General features: G+C 41.5%; 1 protein-coding gene across 1 annotated transcript in view; it reads left to right on the top strand.

The window, feature by feature from the left end:
• The window catches only part of ryr3 (ryanodine receptor 3), a gene marked incomplete at both ends in the record, with an annotated part of 321,079 nt that overhangs the window by 80,883 nt on the left and 227,706 nt on the right, over nt 1-12,490 (top strand). The window contains 5 exon segments of the mRNA XM_080745085.1: nt 357-452; nt 2,663-2,781; nt 8,038-8,171; nt 8,899-9,140; nt 11,633-11,825. Of these exon segments, the coding sequence (XP_080601211.1) occupies nt 357-452; nt 2,663-2,781; nt 8,038-8,171; nt 8,899-9,140; nt 11,633-11,825 (784 nt within the window).

Here is a 12,490-nt window from a genome sequence, read left to right as displayed (position 1 = left end):
CTTGTACTATGCATATCGTTTGGGAACCACTTCTTGTTCTTGTTACTATTATCATAAAGGTGTTCACAAAAGCTGCAATGGAGGAGTTGTATTCGCCTTCCCAGAATGAAAATCTTCTGTTGTGCTAAACCCAAAAAACATGTATTTAAAATAGACTCGACATCCAAGGATCTGCTGTATGGCGTGATAATGCTTCATTATTTATTTATTTTGATTTATTTGGGCATTTTATGCTTAATTTCAGATAGCAGAGTGTAGAGAGAGGGAGGAGAGACATGCAAAACTCTAGTGGTTGGCTATAGCAACCAGCCTGGATGCAAGTCTTGATTTTGTTTTTGATTTTCCTTTTCCCACAGCTTCTCTGATCCGTGGGAACAGGAACAACTGCACCCAGTTCTCTCGGAACCTGGACTGGCTGGTCAGCAAGCTGGAGAGACTGGAGTCTTCCTCAGGTACTGTACAATGTATGGAGGAGTCTTCCTCAGGTACTGTACAATGTATGGAGTCTTCCTCAGGTACTGTACAATGTATGGTGGAGTCTTCCTCATGTACTGTACAATGTATGGAGTCTTCCTCAGGTACTGTACAATGTATGGAGTCTTCCTCATGTACTGTACAATGTATGGAGTCTTCCTCATGTACTGTACAATGTATGGAGTCTTCCTCATGTACTGTACAATCATGTACTGTACAATGTATGGAGTCTTCCTCATGTACTGTACAATGTATGGAGTCTTCCTCATGTACTGTACACTGTATGGAGTCTTCCTCAGGTACTGTACAATGTATGAGAGTCTGCACTGTAAAATCCTGAGTGCTCAGAGTGTACAAATGTAAGGGTCCATTTGTACACTTGTGAGTTCCAAATGGGGTTTTCAAAAATGAGAGATACCAGCCTGAATTGCAGTCAACGGCATGGCGACCGATTTCTTTCTGGCCTGGAGATGGAGTATCTGTGGTGACCTGGGTTGGATTAGGCTGATATATCAGTGGATGTGTTGCAGGTGGATTCAATCATGACCAATCAAATGATCCACTATTATTACCTTCTGTGGTGCGCTCAACAATTTGTCATGGAATAGTGGGAGCATTTCCGATATTTCTGTGACCATGGAGAGCAAAGTCCCGTTTCTCAGTGGTTTTGTACTATAAAGGAAAGAAATACCGCAAAAAGATCTGCTTTAAGTAGCATGTGAGGGGTCAAACTAGGGTTTTTTAATGATTCTGAATCCATTATACTGTAGTATAGTGTATAGTAAGTGAATGAGACACAAACTTTCAGTGGCTCTCACAAATTTTGCTGCCATTTTTGCGTGGGGCATGGGGACTCAATTAGTTATTTAACCTTCATAGATGACAAAACCACTGAGAAACTGACCTTTTCTCTCCACGGTCACAGAAGTATCGGAACCAAAATAGTGCCCTAGAAGAAAAGTTTCTTTGTCCCAAGAGCAAATTGACCAGAAATCCAAAGCACCTCAAACAGACCACCAAGAGCAGATGATGTACAATTTATCTTGGGAGGAAACAACGAAAGGAGTCAGCTTAGGTGGTTGGGGCATCTAGTACGGATGCCTCCCGAGCGCCTTCCTAGGAAGGTCATCGATGCACGTCCCACTGGGAGGAGACCCTGTGGCAGACCAAAGACCAGACCAAAGACCAGATGGAAGGATTACATCTCCAAACTGGCTTGGGAACGCCTCGGTATACTCCCTGAGGGAGTGGAGGAAGTTGCTCGGGATAAGGAAATCTGGAGGTCTCAGTTGGAACTGTTACCCCCGCGACCCGATTCCGGATAAGCGGTTGAAGATGGATGGATGGATGGATGGAAATAACGAACATACTGTAGTTAAAATGTTATGACACTAGTTCCTCTGAGAAGCCTTTCTCAGTTTAAAGCCCAGTTCATAAACCCCAATTCATATGCACCAAATAAACTCTGCTGATGGACAAAATAATGACCGCTCCGCGGACCTCCAACGTGACCAGACCCTGAACAGATGTCCGCCGAGGAGGTACCACAGAGCGGTCATTATTGTGTGTCCTTGTGTACAGTACCTGTCCATGAGAAATGTTGTTTCTAAAATGGGGCTGGTGTGGTCTGAGTATACTTCCAGTACACTGGACTATGAAAGGCAAAAGTACACAGTCAGTCCACTTTACTCCATCTGTGTACAGCTGTTCACTCCCTGTTTTAACCACTTAACCCTATACATAGTTCTATCTACATGCTCACAAAGGGGCCTTTTCCACCGGCAAAGAACCGGTTCCAGAACCAGTGCCGGTTCAACTTTCTTGGAACCTTGGTTCTTTCTCGGCTTGCGTTTCCACCTGATTGAACCAGAGGAACCAAGGATTTTGTGGTTCCCGTTCCGAACCAACTTTTACGGTTCGGAACCAACTCCGGTTCTCAGTGGAAAAGCTCACCTCTGGTTCATCCCATAGGCGGGAGAAAGAACCAGTTCTTTGCTGGTGGAAAAGGCCCTAAAGAGCTACAAGCTGGTACATCTGCTATGTGCGATTTTTCTTTTCTTTTTTTTTTTTTCTTTTTTTCTTTTTTTGAAAATCTGTTGAAAATAAGGCTTAGGTGGTTTAGGTCAGAGTTGGATTTTGAAAATGACAACCCTGATCTCCCCTCTCCTGTCCTCTCCTGTCCTGTTAGGAATTCTGGAGGTTCTCCACTGCATCCTGCTCGAGAGTCCTGAGGCTCTGAACATCATCCAGAAAGCACACATTAAATCCATCATCTCTCTGCTCTACAAGCATGGACGCAACCACAAGGTAGGGATACACACACGCGCACGTGCACACACGCACTCACACACCAGTGTTGAAGTGTCTTGTCCCGTGTGCCCCCGCCTGTCACAATTATTACTTAATCATCTAATTGCAATTATTTGACATAATTGCAATTATTTTGTCATAATTGTGAATGTTGAAAAATGTTCATACATTTTCAACCATTTTCAGAAATAGTGGAAATAGCAGATCTACAAGCTCACAACGTGTCGCATCGCGGCATGTTGTGAGCTTGTAGATCGGCTTTTTCCTCTATCATTGTTATTTTTTAAGCAGAACGTTGTCAAATATGTCAGTCATTTCTTTGTGTATTTAGGTTATGTGTCATATCTGCCATGTGCAACTTCAAAGCCTAAAAGCCAAACAGAAAGTAATTATCAACGACAAAAATACAATTAAATCGTTAATCGCAGTTATTTGAGTGACAATTAATCGTCATGTAAAATGTCATATTGTGACAGCCCCATATCTTTCTGAGCAGGAGTCACTCCTCTCAAGCAAACAGACATGCATTAATGCCAAAACTCCCCAAGTTCACACCTCGCCTTTGTGTCACAACAGGGTGTTTTAACAAAGACACAAGCCTGTGTTAGATTAAATAAAATATGGATGAATAAATCCATAACCAAATAAGACTCAGAGCCAAAGTATATCAATACATTTTTGTATTTTGAACTGAAGAGAGCAGACAAAGAGGACAAAACAGTGAGCATACCATCCTAGTGGCAGCTTGCTAATCTCTCTCCTAAAATGGAGGTTAAAAACATACAGTATATATGAAGTACAATATCACCGTGGGACTCATTGATTGGTTCACAGATCATAACAAGAATACAGAGACACGTAGGGTCCTGGTAACTTTCCACAGTGACATACAGTATAACCAAAACATGATCTCGTAGTCAGGGTAACCAAAGTCGCCATGACCCGTAATCAAACAGTAGTTCACAGAATATAACCTTTATGGTAATATTAGCCTCTTACAGGAATCATACATTTATGTATCATAATTAATCTATCAGTATGCATATCAATAGACCTGTATAGTAGGTGTTGAGCGACATGCGCGTGACGTCTCTAGATAAGCGACCTCCCAAACATTGAAACACCAATGCACCACTGACATAGCCTCGCAACAGCCAGACTCGAGAGTCTGGGAGTTCTCCATAGACAATGCATTACACAATGACGTAGTTACTCACTTTGACTGACAGGTCCAGTAAGTAGTCATCAGCGCATCAAAACATCGTCGGGAGAACATCAAATACGTCTTTTCCAGACAGAAATTCCAAAGGTGCAAAGTTATGAGATGCCGTTGATTTCAGATAAAACTTTGCTTAATGCAGCTTTTATTTGCGATTTGTGAACTCGCGTCGGACATGGGGTCCGCCATGTTTGTTTACAAAATGCGAGAGCTGCAGCAGCCGCTCGACCAATCAGGAGCGGTGTGAGGCAGGTTCGCTCGAAATGCAGCATTTTGATTGGAAATTCTCTGCCAATTTCTAATAAAGAGGCTCGGTGGGAGGAACACCAGACCGAGAAAGGAAGCACATTGGTGATGACGTAGCTCGGGATGGCTTGCGAGGCTACCACTGACACACACACAAACACACACACACACACACACACACACACACACACAAAAACTCCTTTTCATATCTACACACAAACACAACATTTTGTGACAATCTTTTGCCCTGGTTTTGCATTCTGAAGTCACCCTCAACAGCCCCGACGACAGGCTAAACCCAATTGAGGGTAAGCTGCCAGTATAGTTAGACATTACCCTCTTTTTACCTCTGGGCAAGCAGAACAACAGGCAGGCAGCATCACACAGCAGTTTGGTCCTCTGAGAAGAGGATTTACAGTACATAGCACTGCTCACTGCCAAGTCCTCAATCACTGTTAAACACAAGGTCAGGATCACAGGTTTCATTCTCCCATCGTTAACTAACTCAGAACGGGTACACAGTATTGTGTATTATTATTTTATGCTTTAACTATTGAAAAATAGCAGATATACAAGCTCACAGCGCGGCACCGAGTGCCGCACTGTGAGCTTGTATATCTGCTATTTTTCAATCGTTAAAGCGTTCAATAATCCTAGGCCTAAATGGGTTAACTAATTCATATAAATCTTTGTCATGGATGGGAACATGGCTTGCTGTCAGTCAGTAGTGCCGCATATTGAAACGACTCTGCTTTGGCCGGTGCCATTCCAGCTATGTGTTTTATATGCTGCCTTAGCACGTCTCCGACGCCCAATATTTGCTCTGTAAAGGCTGCTTGGCCATGTGAGCGTGACCTCATAAACAACAGCTGTTGATCAGTGAGTGGCAGCTGGAAGGCTGTGGTGGCACACATGGTGCTGGGAGCGGTGGTATTTATACTAGTCTTGTATATTGTCACTGTCAGGTGGAAACCTTGTATGTCAGTTACTTCTTAGGAAACCTTGTATGTCAGTTACTTCTTAGGAAACCTGCGTTCCAATTAAGGCTGGGCAATATATTGAGAATGTATCGATATTGAGGTATCAACATGCAAGGGGGGAGAGCGGGGTAAACTGAGACACTTTTTACATTTGCTCCCCTCTAGGCGAACTAAAAGATATATCAGTAAAAATGTACACATTTCCCAGTAATTTGGGATGTTTCCTAACAATGGAAGGTATCAGAACATATTCAAGACAAAAGGCAGAGAAAATTTGATTGTTTTAAAAAAAGTGGTCTTGTGTCTCAGTTTACCCCAAGACCGGGGTAAACTGAGACAGACCAGAGAAATCAACGGGGTAAAGTGATTCACTCACGTCTTTCACTTTAAAACTACCATAAAAACACAAAAACCCGGGTTAACCGGGTTAAATATGCGCAATACAAAAATGTACATAGCAGACATTCTTTTAATAGGCTTTGTCCTGTCATTTCCACCCATGTGTAAAATAATGTGACACATGGGCAGAAGGAAAAAACTAAAAACCCTATACAAAATTGATAGAAGGGTTTACCAAACTTTCCTCAGTTGATCCTTATGTCATTTGTCCTGTAGAATCTATTTCTGCAAAGTATATTGTTGTATTGTGCATAACTAATGAAATAATTTGCATATTTAGTCAAATCTAGTCAAATATGCTAATTATCTCATTAATTATGCACAATACAAAGAAATATATATCAGAAATGGATTCTACAGGGGAAAATACATAAGAATCAATTGAGACTAGTTTGTTACAGCCTTTAACCAGGTTTTTACAGCTTTCTCCCTGTCTATCATGTTGGGATAATGTGAGATAGTGTCTCACTTTACCCCACAGCCACGTTTTGGGAAAAGGGATGTTTTTATCAATTCAGGGTAATCTTCAGCTAGCATCTATCACATGGATTTATAAGTTGGTAGTTCATCAACATGTATGATATAAAATGTTCTCCCTGCATCAATTTGCTTTGACACAACAGCTGATTATGTTGACAGCAAGAAAATTTACTTTTACCTGCAAAAAACACATTTTTGTGAAAAAATCATGTTTTCTACAGCACTATCAGGTCTCTCTTTTCATGGCAAGTGGGAAATTCAAGGGGCTTGAAAATATAATGGTCACATGACCACAAATGTGTTCCATTGCCAAGATAAATGGAGTGTCTCAGTTTACCCGGTGTCTCAGTTTACCCCGCTCTCCCTATACATATCGACGAAGACGGCTTGAAATGAGGTATTGGTGTCAAATTGATTAACAGACACACTATACATGCACGTAGCACATGCAAAAAAAGCAGTCCTTCTGTAACCAGGTGTGGTTATTTCAATAAAACCTACCTAACCCTTCTACTGTATGTGTACTGTGCAGTGTGCATGCATGGATATGCTATTCATTATCTGGGTTAGGCAGGCAGTGGACATAAAGCAGAAAAACATTAAAAACAATAATTAAATGCAATTGTTTTTACTAATATCGTGAGTGATATCGATATCGAGGTATTCAACAACGTTATCGAATATCGAAGGTTTTCCTAATATCGCACAGCCTTAGTTCCAATGGATCCAATGTATTTCTTATTTAGTCATAAGCTCTTGTTAATACTTTTCATTGGTTAAATATTTATAAAACCCAAACACTGTTTTTAGATGCTTAATTCTTTTTAAATGGCAGATACAAGCTCACACAATGTGATGCATTGTGAGCTTGTAGACTTTTGTGTGACATTTTTAACCCATTTAGGCCTAGGATTATTGACTGCTTTAACTATTGAAAAATAGCAGATATACAAGCTCACAGCGCGGCACCGAGTGCCGCGCTGCGAGCTTGTAGATCTGCTATTTTTGAAAAATCATGATTTTTCTTTGCAAGTATTTGAATATATCTATTTAAAAGCGAATATTTTTAACTCAAATATTTGCTTCTGGGGGTCCCTGGAACAACATATTTTGAGATGGGATTCCGTGGCCAAATACCTGCAATTTTGGGGGTCCTTGACAAGAAACAGTTTGAGAACCACCGATTTAGAGGAAGGATTTAGAAGTCGGGTCAAAGATCGGGTCAAATATATTCAAAGACTTGCACTCATTTTCACGATTTTTCAAAAATAGCAGATCTACAAGCTCGCAGCGCGGCACTCGGTGCCGCGCTGTGAGCTTGTATATCTGCTATTTTTCAATAGTTAAAGCATAAAATAATGGTTAAAGTGGTTCAAATCTAATGCGACGCGGGCGCGTTCCAGGGATTTGAGAGTTAATATGGAGATAAGAGGTTTCTCTCCGACTGCAACGATATGCTGCAGCCCACCTGTCTGTCAAGGCTGCTGGATGGATGGAAGGGCCTGCATATTGCAGTGAGATAAATGAGGGGGATTATCGCCACCGGCAGTTTGGGGACTTGTCTGTGACAAGACACATTTGTATTTATATTCAACTCAATCACATGAGAGAGAAGGAAGCGTGTCAGAGTGTTAGAAACCTTGTCCACTAATAATTACCCTGAGGGAGAGACAAGGTTGCAGAGAACAGCCTACATAATATTCTTCCTTCCTTCTTTCTTTCTTTCTTTCTTTCTTTCTTTCTTTCTTTCTTTCTTTCTTTCTGCATTTCCTTTCCTTTCTTTCTTTCTCCCTTTCCTTTCCTTTCCTTTCCTTTCCTTTCCTTTCCTTTCCTTTCCTTTCCTTTCCTTTGCTTTCCTTTCCTTTCCTTTCCTTCCCTTCCCTTCCCTTCCCTTCCCTCTTTCTATTTCTCTCTCCCCGTCCCTTGCAGATCTTGGACGTGCTGTGTTCCCTGTGCGTCTGCAACGGGGTGGCCGTGAGAGTCAATCAGAATATTATTTGCGACCACCTGCTTCCTAAGAGGGACCTGCTCCTCCAAACTCGCCTGATCAATGATGTTCAGAGGTAATGAAGTGCATCACGATCTGGCTCCACCGCCCTGGAGTAGATCCACAGAGGCAGCTTGCACTTGACCTTTACACCACCTTTATCAATGATTAATATTTTTAATTCTTTTCACAGTTTTGTTTATTTGAGATTCAGGGCATACATTAAACCAAGACTTGTTCGCATATTATGAGAACCAATCACAAAGAAAAGAAAAGGGTAAAGCAATCATATACTGTAAGTGTAATACATGCCAATGTAGAAATAGGGCAAAATAAGAAACACTGTGTAAATATCAAGTTATAAGGCACTTGAAGTTCCATTCCAACAGTGAAGGGACAGTTAAAGATCGTATACCCTGATTTGAGTTATTTGGACAGCAAACAGGCAAATAGAAAGATAGATATATAAAATGAATAGGTATTAATAACAACACACAGAACAGACATGGCTTGGTCGCCCCACACTGCAATATTTATGATGAACAAGCAGTGCACCCCCACATTGTTCCCAATAATAGGTACACTAGGAAGACCCAGCTGCATCCCAGATTGTGTCCCAATTAAACAAAGGGTGTAAACATTTATTAGTCTGGGACAGTCTGGAACTGTAAGTTGTTTACCAGTATAAGGAAGGGACCACAGGTTTGTCAGCCACTTATTCAGTGCCTCTGTATTTGTCTACATATTTATACTGAGCAGTTCATATGACACATGCTTATCTCATTGTCCTTTAACCCATCCAGTATGAGGCCAAACATCTTCCTGGGAGTGGCCGAGGGATCGGCCCAGTACAAGAAGTGGTACTTTGAGCTGATGATCGACCAGGTGGACCACTTTGTGACGGGAGAGCCCACCCACCTCAGGGTGGGCTGGGCCAACACGGCCGGCTATGCCCCCTACCCCGGAGGAGGAGAGGGGTGGGGGGGCAACGGGGTCGGGGACGACCTTTACTCCTACAGCTTTGACGGACTTCACCTCTGGTCAGGTGAGAAGCTTTACCAGACTGCAGTAGGGATGGGACGATATGAAAATACTCATATCACCATTATTGTGACAAAAGAAATCGCGAAATCGCGATTTACGATGTTATCGTATCCTGGGGCGTATATTTGCCAAAAAATAGCCGATCTATAAGCTCACAACGCGTCGCGCTGCGACACGTTGTGAGCTTGTAGATCGCCTATTTTTGGCAAAGACATTTGATAAGAGAGTGAAAAAAAATCAAGTACGTATATTATAAGTACCTTTTACCAATTATAGAGGGTTTAAGTGGTACCTGATATGCAGCTCGGAACCTAATGGCCCCATTCGGGGCCATTAGGTTCCTTTTGTACATTCTGAGTTAAATTAACATTGATTTTACAAAATAAATTGGGGTCCTTTAAAATTAAATGGGTGTCCGTAGCCTAATGCATGTGCGGGTCCTTGAAATGAAAATGGTGGAGAATCACTGATAAGAGACATAAAAATCTTCTCTTATGGGGCTCCCCGGCATATCCTTTCAAATGGGGGTCCGCGGACCAATAACTGTCAAATTGGGGGTTTGTGACATGAAAAAGTTTGAGAATACTGCCGTACTTTTTATTTAGTTTGGTCATTAAGGTCCACAGAATGAGAGGTCTGCCGGAAACATCACACAAAAAAAAGTTATGGCCATTTGTATATTCACTGTCCCATCGACTTCACTATACAGCAAAAGCATTTGTTTTGCATGAAAAACATTCCTTGGGCTAAAAACAGCCTCACAAAACTGTGAAAGGTGATGACTTTCACGACTCATCACTTTTCACAGTTTTGTGGGGCCGAAATTTTGCCCAAGGAATGTTTTTCATAAAAAAGAAATGCTTGCAATGGATTCAGAATCATGAAGGACCCCTAGTTTGACCCCTCGCATGCTACTTAAAGCAGATTTCTTTATTTTTTAAATATTTTTCTTTTCCTGTATTATGAAGTCAATGGGACAGTGAATATACAAATGGCCATAACCTTTTTTCGCGATGTTTCCAGCAGCGCAGACCTCTCATTCTGTGGACCTTAATGACGAAACTAATGGATAAACAGAAATAAAAAGTACTTCATGACATCACAGGTTCAACCCTATTCCTTGAGCTTTTGGGCCTGTGGGTCCCTGCCTATACCTAAATAGCCACACACATTTCACTGTAAGCGGTCCAGGCAGGGTCCATGCTGTCCATCTTGGACGGCTCTGTGGTGACCTTGCAGTTTCTCAAAGGCAACGTTGCATAGAACTCCATCCAACCAGCCTCCGAATGACGTAACCTCTCTCACCACTTAGCCAGTCCCTCCCTTCCACGCTCCCTTTATTCCACCCAGTATGAGATCTCACCCCACCGTCTACTCTCTCCTAACACAGCACCTACCATATGTCACGTCTACTTACTGCCTCCCCGAAAACCACTAAAAGGCTTGTCACTTTCCTTTACCTTGCTTTCATGCTCTTCCCTGCTAGAATATCCCCATCCCAGCCAGCCACCCACCAAAAAAACCAACTCCCTCAATCTCATACCGACAGCAGTGGTTCCCAAAGGCTGTGCAGACGAGGCACACTGGTGTTGCGGTGTGCTGCGATACAAGTCCAGGTGTATCTTGGAATTTTGTGACAGCCACACATTATTATTGCAATATACAACTATACAGAAGGTTATGTAATACTTTTTAAATTAAATTATATCAATACTTTATGCACATTTAAAGGAGCTATAGTCAACTTTTTCTTGAAAAACAAACGCTAAAATAAAAATGTTTCGAAAATATTTTAAAAAGGATTAAGCTTCATATCAATGGCCAAAACGCAAAACCTCCTATCTGCAAATGTTATGATTTTTGGATTTCACTTGAAATGAAGACAACAGGCTATGCTGCACATGGTCAATCTGTCTGCAAGATCCTGCCCCTTATTTTGCCAAACATGTCATGTGACTATAAATATTAGATAGGTTTTAATGTTGAACACACGTTCTCTTTTTTATTTTCCCAACAAAGTGAATTTATCAGATAGGAGGTTTTGCGTTTGGCCATCGATATATGTGTTTCTATTAAAAAATTACCACAACAAGTGTAAAATAATGATAAAATAATCATTTTGGCCATTGTCATCCCTTATCAATCCATATAAAAGAATAGAAGAGGGATGTAAACAAAGTCAGGCTGACTTTTTGTGGTCATTTTTGAATAGAAACACATAATATGAAGCTTATTTTTTTATAAAATATTTTCGAAACATTATTTTTATTTTAGTGTCCGTTTTTCAAGAAAAAGTTGGCTATAGCTCATTTAAGGTGTGCCTGGAAATGTTGACTTGCTTGGGCACAAACATTCTGAAAACCCCTGCTCCACAGTGCTCCCACCCGTCCGCGCCACTGCCCACGTGTCCCTGCCCTACATTCTCAATGACTTTGCCATGGTAGCATCCATCCATTCTCTCTCTCTTTCCCCTCCCATGCCTGTCTGCTGCAGGGCGCATCCCCAGGGCCGTGGCCTCCATTAACCAGCACCTGCTGAACTCGGACGACGTGGTGAGCTGCTGTCTGGACCTGGGCGCCCCCAGCATGTCCTTCAGGATCAACGGGCAGCCCGTCCAGGGCATGTTCGAGGACTTCAACACCGACGGATTCTTCTTCCCCGTCGTCAGCTTCTCGGCGGGCGTAAAGTGAGGATCAGTGTGGAGAAGGCAGTAGATTTAGATTTTGTTTTAGTCATAGTCTTTTGAATAAAATGTGATTTAGTTTTAGTCATAATTTAGTCACCTGAAAAGTATTAGTTTTAGTCTAATTTTAGTAGACTAATTTTTAAATCTTTTGGCGACTAAATCTACAGTTGATTTAGTAAACTAAAATGTATTTTGGCAGGCCTTGATGGCATTGTAATGACTGATTTTACACTTGGTTGTGTGCCGAAAATAGCCGATCTACAAGCTCACAACGCGTCGCAGCGCGACACGTTGTGAGCTTGTAGACCCTATTTTTTGTAGACCCTATTTTCAGCATGCAACACCTGAGAGCAACCAAAGATAAAATTACTAATCAGCACTAGTCCCTCCCCAACATTTTAGTCTAGTTTTTATTTTGTTGACAAAATTGTCAATATATTTAGTCTTAGTTTTAGTCATCACAACTTAGTTTTTATTTAGTTTTTGTCAGTGAAAAAAACGCAGTCGACAAACATTTTTCGTCATAGTTTTAGTCGACGAAATCAACACTGCGAGAAGGCCATGTGGTGACACCACATCAACCGTGCTGTCACTATTTTGGGGGACAACAACAAAAAATTATTTAAAAACATTTTAAAAAATTGTTTTATTTTTCAAAAATGGAA

This window comes from Nannobrachium achirus (genome assembly GCF_963921795.1).
Source record: "Nannobrachium achirus genome assembly, chromosome: 16".
Lineage (NCBI taxonomy): Eukaryota > Metazoa > Chordata > Actinopteri > Myctophiformes > Myctophidae > Nannobrachium > Nannobrachium achirus.
Note: the sequence above shows the minus strand (reverse complement) of the source record. Positions and strands in the feature narration are given on the sequence as shown.